The 9,381-nt window shown below is 51.2% G+C and overlaps 1 protein-coding gene across 1 annotated transcript in view; it reads left to right on the top strand.

Moving 5' to 3' along the window:
- The first annotated feature begins 1,559 nt into the window (after positions 1-1,559).
- Positions 1,560-9,381, top strand: part of LOC118017779 (regulator of G-protein signaling 3-like) — a 70,262-nt gene continuing 62,440 nt past the window's right edge. The window contains exon 1 of the mRNA XM_035015996.1: positions 1,560-1,687. Within this exon, the coding sequence (XP_034871887.1) occupies positions 1,609-1,687 (79 nt within the window). The 5' untranslated portion in view covers positions 1,560-1,608. The remainder of the gene's footprint in view (positions 1,688-9,381) is intronic.

Here is a 9,381-nt window from a genome sequence, read left to right as displayed (position 1 = left end):
GGGTGCAGGTATGTCCACCTGTCATTGGTTGGGGCGAGGCTGCTATGGGCAGTGCTCACGGTATGGGGGCTGGTATGGGAAAGGGCAGAGCAGGGCTTCACAGAGGGCCCGGTTTCAAACAATCCACTGGCCTTTATGTGACTCATTTGCACTTGACCACTAGTTTGCTGATTTCGGGGCTCCTTCTCTAGCTTCTGCTCCCTGCTGGCAGCCAGCTGGCCCTGTGGCTTCAAGTTTCCTTACTGCTTCGAGAAGGCACGTCTGCAGCCTGCACTTGCTGTTGGCCATGGGGCAGGATGGAGGCCAGAGAAGAACGGACGGAGGATGGCCTTTGGGGCAGGCAGGCCTGGGTTCAAATTTCAGCTCTGCCGACCTTGGACAAGTCATCTACCCTCTCTGCCTGAAGTTCAGATTTATCCCTGGTAAATTGAGGCTGATACTTCCTAGGATCACCGTGAAGATTAAATGAGATGATACATGTAAATTGCCCAGCTCAGCCCCTGGCACCTGGTACTCAATACATACAACTTTTCTCCCCACTTTCTCTCTTGCATCCTCCAACCTCCTCTTGAGTGGATCCCTGGGCCAGATATCCATCTGGCAACTTCCAACACCTCCCATTTTTAGATTTACGTAAGACCAGCAGCTTTCCCTCCCACAGCAGCAACAGTCGGAGATTTGCAGAGCAGATGTCTTGGTGTGAAACTGTTCCCAGGAGGTGTCCCACGAATGTTTGCTGACAAAGCAGTGCAGGGACTGACCTTCCCTTCCAGCTCTGCCTCCTGACACCTGGCTCTGGAGACTGAAAGCGCCTACCCTCCCCACATCCTGTGTGTTTCTGTCCCCTCGGATGCTGAGGGCCTGCGTTCCTGTTTCACGGCTGCAGATGGGGCGCTGTGAGGTTGGCTGGAGCAAGCTGCTTTGGCCCGGACCTGTGCCGGGCTGCTCCCATCCAAGGGGCAGATGGCGAGGGCAGAGTTGGGAAGGGGCTGCAGCCTGGTGGGGGCAGCCAGTCCAAGCATGAAGAACACTTTTCCAAACCCCACTGCACTGGGCCGGGAGGATGCTCCTTTGCGCTTGCTTGGGTCTGGTGATTACAGGTCTGAGCTTCAAAGCATGTTACAAACCTGGCTAATTGCTGGCCTGGGGGAGCTGGGCGAGCAGGCCAAGCCCGCTTGCGTGGACACGCCAGGGGCCGCGGGCCTCACCTGGGGCTGGCACTTCCAGCCTGGAGCCAGGAGCCCTGGTGTGGCGGCCCGGTCCTTCTGGCTCCTCGGGGAGGACTACCGACGGGAGCGCGGAGGAGGGACCCGCCCCCTCCCCCGGCTGCAGCCGCGGCCCCTGCGGTCGCGGCTGGGGCGCGGGCGCCTCCTCCCCGGGGCCGGCGTCCGATCGGTCAGGTGGAAACCTCCCCATTCAAACTGGCGCGGGCCAATCAGGGCCCGGCGCGCCGGCTCATTCGAACGCGCGCCGCAGCCGGCCTCCCGCTCCCGCCTCCGGGACACTGGCGCGGGGCGGGGGCGGCTGAGCCTGCTGCCTCGGTTACAGGGGAGCAACACAGACGCCTCGGGTTGCAGGCGGGCCTGGCCGGGCCGCAGCGGGGCCGCCATGGAGCGCTCCCTGCACCGCGTCTCCCTCGGGAGCCGGCGTGCCCACCCGGACTCGTCCTTCTACCTCACCACCTTTGGTAAGTGCCCGCGACGGCTGGCTGCCAGGGCTGCTTCACCCCACTCCGGCGCCCGGACGGGGCCGCCCCCCACCTCCGTGATAGGTGGGGCTGGCAGCAGCGGGTCCCTCCTCTGGTCCCTTCCTCCTGGGGGTGCCCAGGAGGAGGGGCCCAGGGCGCACGGGCCCAGGCTGAGCAAGCCGCGGGGCACCACCTGCTGCCGGCCCGTGGTGCCAAGCGCAGCCGCTTCTGCCTCGCTTGGCTGGAATAATCACAACCCGGTTAATCTTTCAGAGACCCGGTCGGCACCACTAGAGTTTCCCATTAGCCAGCCGCTCAGGGTTGAAGCGCGGTCTTGTTACTACATCTCGAGATTTCCTCCCCATCCTCTTTCCTTTGGCTCGGGGACAGGACAGGTGCGGGGTCAGCTCACCTTGGAGGCTGCAGAGTGACTGCGCCAGCGGCTGGCGGACCCACAGAGGACGTGGGAGGCTTCTCTTCTCCAGCAGAGACCGGGCTCTCAGGAGGGTCACAGGCCTGTCCTGGGGGCTTGAGATAGAAGGAAATGGGCAGTAGGCCCCTGCTCCCAAACCCCTTGCTGGCTCGCCTGGGTTCCCCCAAATAACAGCTGGGCAGCCTCTGCCCCAGGGGTCTGGGCAAATCCAGCCTTTCAAGTAGCCATAGTAGAGATGAGAGTCCTGTCCCAGGGCACGGCCCATCACAGCTCTGTTTCCTCTGCAACTCCCTGTGGATCGCGGGTAGTATTTCCTCTGTGGAGACTTGAGATCCAGAGAGAGAAAGGTTGCCCGGTGAGCCAGTGCCAGACTTGGTACCTGAGCTCAAGCCTTTTGAGATGACTTGTCCAGCACTTTTTTTTTTTATTTTAATTTGTATACAATTTTCTTTATATAGGTTGGGGTAGTTACTGCAACATGCAGGACTTTGCCCAGATTTCATGGACAGAACAGCCCAGGAGTTAGGCCCTCCCTGGGCTTCTGGCTCTCCTTTTCTCAGGCTTACCTCTATCAGCACACTTGGTTCCTCACAGACTGGCTTTTCTCTAAGAGCAGAGGGAGTGATAGAAAAGAGGTGGCTTGGGCCCTAGCAATGGCCTGTGGTCTGGCATCCTGGAATTCGCTGGTCCAGTTGGTGGACGTAACAATGGGAGTAATGAGGTGGCTGCCATTTGCTGAACGCTTACCATGTGCCATGCCTTGTGTCAAGTGCTTTATCTCATTTACTCTCCCCAGCCCTTGGAAGCAGTTCCTGTTAACCCCACGGGGATGTGGGAGTCTACCAGACAAGGGAGGTCTCCAGGGTGACCTGAATTGGTGGGGCTGGGGTGGTCAGGAAAGAGTGTCAAGGAGCTTTGAGGTTCTATTACCTTAGCTGTGTCCTGATTTAAAAGTAAAAATATAGGGGCGCCTGGGTGGCTCAGTTGGTTAAGCGTCTGCCTTCGGCTCAGGTCATGATCCCGGAGTCCTGGGATTGAGCCCCACGTCTGGCTCCCTGCTCAGTGGGGAGTCTGCTTCTCCCTCTGCCACTTGTGCTCTCTTGATTACTCACTTTGCTCACTCTCTCAAATGAATAAATAAAACCTTTTTTAAAAAAAGGTAAAAATATAGCTCATTGTTTTTTCCTCCTTACTATCACTGTAAGATGACTTCATTGTTGAAAACTTAGTGAAAAGAAGAAAGTGAAAAATCACCTGTACTCTGACTCCTAGAAAAGACCGTTGTGAGTCAGTATTTTGTTCATATCCTTCCAGACTTGTGTGTGTGTGTAGAGGTGTGCTATAATTTGAAAAGAATGGAGACCATATTGTATGTACAGTTTTAGAATCCATTTCTTTTCCTTACTGGTGTAGTGTGACTGTTTCCTAGCATCAGTCCATATTCTTCTATTGAATTAATCATCCTGCCAGATCTGGGAAGTTGGGGAGTGTCCAGACCAGCTGGGACTGGATCCTTTGCCCCAGCGTGGCCTCAGGGCTGGGTCAGATGGTTATCTGGGAGGTTACTTTTTGAACCAGTGACTGACCTGAGTGTGCAGCGGGCAGGCAGGAACCTGGTGGGGTGGGGGCCTCCTGCTCTTATACAGTCTCTTCTCAGGGCTCTCGGAGGACACAGATCCGACACTGGAAAGTTCTGCCCTCTTTCCTGCTTCAATCCTCTTTCCTTGAAAAATGCTGCCCCTCTTTGAGGCTGCTGCTTTTCTTCATGCAAGGATTGGTCTTTGCTTGTCTGCTCATGAATGAAGATTTGTATCAGTGGTTACCAGACCTGGTCGCTTGGCAGAAGCACCTGGCGAGTCTATTAAAAACACAGATTCCTGGGGCCCCTGGGTGGCGCAGTCGGTTAGGCAACTGACTCTTGGTTTCGACTCAGGTCATGATCTCAGGGTTGTGAGATCAAGCCCTGTGTGGGGCTCTGTGCTCAGCATGGAGTCTGCTTAAGAATCCCTCTCCCTCTGCCTCTCCCCCTCTGCCTCTCCCCCACTGCTCTCTCTTTCTCCCTCTCCCTCAAAATAAATAAATAAGTCTTAAAAAAACCAACAACAACATAGATTCGTAGGATCTTGATAAGTCTAGGGTGTAGCGTGAGAATCTGTAATTGTAAGAAGCCACAGAAGTATTTTGATGATCAGCCAGGTTTGGAAGCTATGGATTTCGTTAGCTTTGGTAGCCACTGTGAACTCCCTTAACATGAAGGTCTTTGCTAAGTTTACCCCGGTTCGCTGGCCTTTCCCCAGCATGGCAGGTAGCCCCTGGCCTTCAGGAGTGGGCCTTGCCCTGGTAGAACCAGATGAAAGTGGTGCCTAGTTGGTGGTTTACCCCAAGCACAAACATTTAAAGGATCTCTGGAATTCTATTTTTTGTTGTTGTTGTTTTTCTTTTTTTTTTTTTTTTAAGATTTTATTTGACAGAAAGAGATACAGCAAGAGAGGGAACACAAGTAGGGGGAGTGGGATTGGGAGAAGCAGACTTCCTACAGAGCAGGGAGCCCGATAAGGGACTTGATCCCAGGACCCCGGGATCATGACCTGAGCTGAAAGCAGGCGCCCAACGACTGAGCCACCCAGGCGCCCCGGATTTCTGGAATTCTAAAGAGACAAAATTGTTTTCCTTCCAGGGAGAGTAGTGTGTATGTGTGTATGCGTGCACATGGGTACAAAGCCTTGTCCCCCAGTAGTTGACCACACGGAAGTGTTCTGGCTTCAGGAGAGGGGAGTATGTAAACTGGGCCTAGAACCCAGCTCCTCCAGAGATGACAAATGTGTTTTCTGTGGAACAGATGCCAGCCAGCTGCCCGGCCTGCTGGGCAGTGAGAAGCGAGGCCCCGAGCCCGAGGCTGCGATCTGGCCCCGCGAGCTGCCCCTGGCTGGCCGTGCCGCTCAGCGCCCGGGCCACCCCCTGGGCTTGGCCTGGAAGCCCCGCCGAAGACTTCTCAGGGGCCCATCATTTGCTGGTCGGGGTCCTCAGCATTCACTGGCTTTCCTGTCATTTAGGGTCTGTTTGCTTGGGAGTGTTCGGAAATTCTCAGTTTCTGACCTGTCGAGAGTCCTTTTGTTCTCTTTTCCAATTCTGCTCTATTTTTTTTTTTTAATTTATTTATTTGACAGAGAGAGACACAGCGAGAGAGGGAACACAAGCAGGGCGAGTGGGAGAAGGAGAAGCAGGCTTCCCGCCAAGCAGGGAGCCTAATGTGGGGCTCGATCCCAGGACCCTGGGATCACGACCTGAGTGGAAGGCAGATGCTTAACGACTGAGCCACCCAGGCGCCCCAGTTCAAAATAGTTTCTAATTTTCATAGTCCTACTTTCTCAAGTCTTTAGGTGATTTGGAAGTGTGTTTCTTAATTTCCAAATAGTGGGGATTTTCTGTTAATATTTTTATTCTTTGTTTTCTATTTTGGTCAGAGAATATACTCTGCATCCTTTCACTCCTTTGATGGCCCAGGATATGGTCAGTTTTTATAAATGTTCTGTGTGTACTTGAAAAGTTCTGCAGTAGTTGGGTGTAGTGTTCTTTTGTATATGTCAGATTTTGGTCAAGTTTACTAATTATGTTGTCCAAATGTTCTGCATCCTTGCTGATATCCCCCCTCTCCCCCAATTTGTTCTATCACTTACCAAGAGAGGTATGTTAAAATTCCTACTGTGGTTGGACATTTGTCTCTTTATCATTAGAGTTGTCTTTCTTTTATATATTTTGAAGCGATTGTAAGAGCATACAAATTTAGAACTATTTATCTTAGTAGTGAATTGAAACTTTTATTATTATGAAGCCTTTTCTTTATTTCTAGTGGAGAGAAAGTCTACTTTTCCTGACGTTAACATAGCTACCCAGCCTTCTTTTGGTTAACAATGAATTGCCTGGCATATCTTTTTCCATCTTATTTCTGTCAATCTTTCTGTTTCTTTATGTTCTAGGCGTGCTGTGTCTCTTAAAAATGGCAGGCACAGAGTTGTTATTTTGCTTCTTGGTGCAGACCTAGGATGATATCTTCCTTCAAAAAAATATTTGCTTTGGGTGTTTGTGTGGCTTAGTTGGTTGAGCGTCTGCCTTCGGCTCAGGTCATGATCACAGGGTCCTGGGATCGAGTCCCACATCGTCAGGCTTCTTGCTCAGTGGGGAGTCTGCTTCTCCCTCTGCCTCTGCCCCCCCCACTCCTTCTCTCTCTCTCTCTCATATAAATAAATAAAATCTTTAAAAAAAAAAAGCTATTAGCTTTTTTCAGGTGCTTGAGGTCACTAGCGATCTGGGATAATCTAGATGTTAGGCATTGGGATTATCTGAGATTGTGCTGCAGTCCCTTGAACTGCATCTCATCACGGCTCATGTATTTCTGAGGAACAACCCTTTAGGGTTCTGACCCAAAAGGTCAGGGCTCAGAAGGACCCCACTCTTTTTTTTTTTTAAACATTTTATTTATTTATTTGACAGAGAGAGACACAGCGGGAGAGGGAACACAAGCAGGGGGAGTGGGAGAGGGAGAAGCAGGCTTCCCACTGAGCAGGGAGCCCAATGCAGGGCTCGATCCCAGGACCCCAGGATCATGACCTGAGCTGAAGGCAGACGCTTAATGACTGAGCCACCTGGGCATCCCAGAAGGACCCCACTCTTGACAGACCCTGGTCTCCAACTCCTGTTTCTCTTGCCCTGTGAGGCAGACAGAAACTCTGCTCAGCCTCTCAGCTTCTCCGTCATCTCTCTGGAATTTGAAAACACCCCAAGGAGAAAATTAGCCCAGGAAAACATTAAACTTCATTCCACGGACCTCCCTGCCCCCAGAGCCTGCTCTGTAGTTCCTCCGTAGTCTTGCTGTATCTCCAAGAAGCTGCTTTTAAATATTTTGTCCAGCTCTTCTAGATTTCCTCGGTGGGTCTGTCATCCCAGAAATAGAAGTCCCCTATGTGTGTTTTCTAATTTTTCTGAGACATTTTTACTTTTCATCTCCTCTCCTTTCCTCCCTCTCTCCCTTCCTTCCACCTTTCCATCCTTCCTTCCCTCCATCCTCCCTTTCGTCCTGTCAGTGGGAGTGCTTACTATTTGCCAGGCTCTCCGTGTATGTTAGTTCTCAGTTTTACAAGAGCCCCCCCCCAGAACTGTATGATTCTTCTTCTTTCCTTTGTACAGATGAGGAGACGAAGATGTAGTGATTCAGCATCATCAGTGGTGGACCGATCAAAGCCAGGTCTTATTGACTCCAAAACCCACGCTTTGCTCATGGTTCCTTCTGGGCTTCTTCCTTTGTGTTTTCCGTATTAGACTTGTTCTGCTGGAAAACTTTGATAGTGAAAAAGTAACTATAAGACATAATGAAAATAAATCACTGATTTCATGGTGTGGCTTAAAGCCATCAGCAAGGATGTAACAGGTGCTCATCATTATAACATAAAATATTTATGGAGAAAAAGTCTGTAATATGAAATAGGTAAGAATGGCAAGTCATTTATAAAACGTGGCAAAACTGACAGTTTGGGAATTAAAATCATTATAATAAAATCTAAAGGAAAATCGTGAAAGGGAAGAATAACGTGAATTTTCTATATATTGTGGTATTGTACACAAATGAGTGTAGAAGAAAACCATTTGCTCTGTGGGTGAAGCATTTTCGTGAATGTGCTGGGCCGTCAGTGGGTTAATGTGGGACAATTCCAGATTTCACGGTTGAATTGGTAATGAGTCTGGTTTGAATCTATCACAGTTCTTTAGGGAGAACAATGAAGGACCTCACAGATGGAAGGCCTTTTGTTTCCTTAGTCATAATACAGTGATTTATCTTAGAACTGTATTTTCTTAACGATTTTAAAAATTGAAAAGTTGTCCCAGCGCTGAGATCAGGTTTATGTCACTTGGTTGTGGAGGCAATATGGCTCTGTATTTTTTTTTTTTTTTTTGAGAGAGAGAGTGAGAGAGAGAGAGAGCACAAGAGGGGGGAGCGGGAGAGGGAGAAGCAGACTCCCTGCCGAGTAGGGAGCCCGATGCGGGACTCGATTCCAGGACTCCAGGATCGTGACCTGAGCCGAAGGCAGTCGCTTAACCAACTGAGCCACCCAGGCGCCCATGGCTCTGTATTAATTACCTATTGCTTTATGACAAAGTTCCCCAATACTCATTGGCTTAAAAAAACCAAACATTTAGTATGTCCCGGTTTCTGTGAGTCAGGAATTTGGGAATGGCTTCGCTGGGTGGTTTTTGCTCAGGGTCTCTGCTGCCAAGAAGTTAGCTGACATGTGCTGGCGAGAGTAATCTATTCCTGGAAGGAAAAACCGCTTGGGAAGCCACATTAATATCAGGTTACACAGGAAGTGGAGAATCAGAAGAGAGGAGTCACACTGACCCTCATCATCTTTATCTCACCACTCAGCCCCCTGCCTCCCTGGGCTCTGCAGGCCTCCTTCCGCCAGCAGGCACCAGCATCAGCCAGGCTGTTTCTCCAAATGGAACTCAAGATTCTCCCTCTTCAAAAGAACAGTCGCTTGAAAGGCTCCACAGGGCTGCATCCCCAGAGCTGGATGGCTCCCATTCCCCCAACCCTCCTGCAGCCTGCCATTTCTCCTTCAGAGGGCAGAAAGTGCAATCAGTAAACGTACATACCCCTCTCTGAGCCTTGGTTGGGCTGCCCTGTGGGTCAGGCAGCCCAGGATCACAGAGAGAGGGGTGCCTCACAGCTGGGTGCCTCCCTCCCACTCTCCTGCACACACCGCTTGAGGTACAGACTCGTCCCCACAAATGGAGGGGAAATCTGTGAGTGTTGGTGGCTGCCCAGGCTCCATGGAGACCCGGCCTCCTTTGTACATTTGTCCTGACATCCTCCCCGTTCCTGTGGCTTTCAACACATGGTAACTCCTGACTGGGGAATTGCTTTTGAGGTGAACTGGGTTTTGGGTTGACCATGGCTTCATGCCAGCCAGGCAAGTCCCTCATAGGGGTATTCTCTGCATACCCCAGGGTTCCATGAGTTCCCTCTAGGATCCCTGAGCCCAGCTGTGGTGTGCAGCCCCCAGCTTCTTGCTTCGTGTTTTGAGTGTCTCTCCCCAGCTGTGTCCTGAGAGTCAGAGTTCATCTTCCTGTGGTCCTCTGCAGAGTAGGGTCTGCCAGACTGAATTTCTTTAGCTGGCTTCCATGCCCTTTTTTTCTACGGGGCCCAGTGAGTCTGAATCCCCCTAGGTCCTGTGCCAGCAGAATCTGGGTTCAGGGCCTTCTCTGG

This window comes from Mirounga leonina, unplaced genomic scaffold (assembly GCF_011800145.1).
Source record: "Mirounga leonina isolate KUSES-001 unplaced genomic scaffold, KU_Mleo_1.0 Mir_170, whole genome shotgun sequence".
NCBI lineage: Eukaryota > Metazoa > Chordata > Mammalia > Carnivora > Phocidae > Mirounga > Mirounga leonina.
Note: the sequence above shows the minus strand (reverse complement) of the source record. Positions and strands in the feature narration are given on the sequence as shown.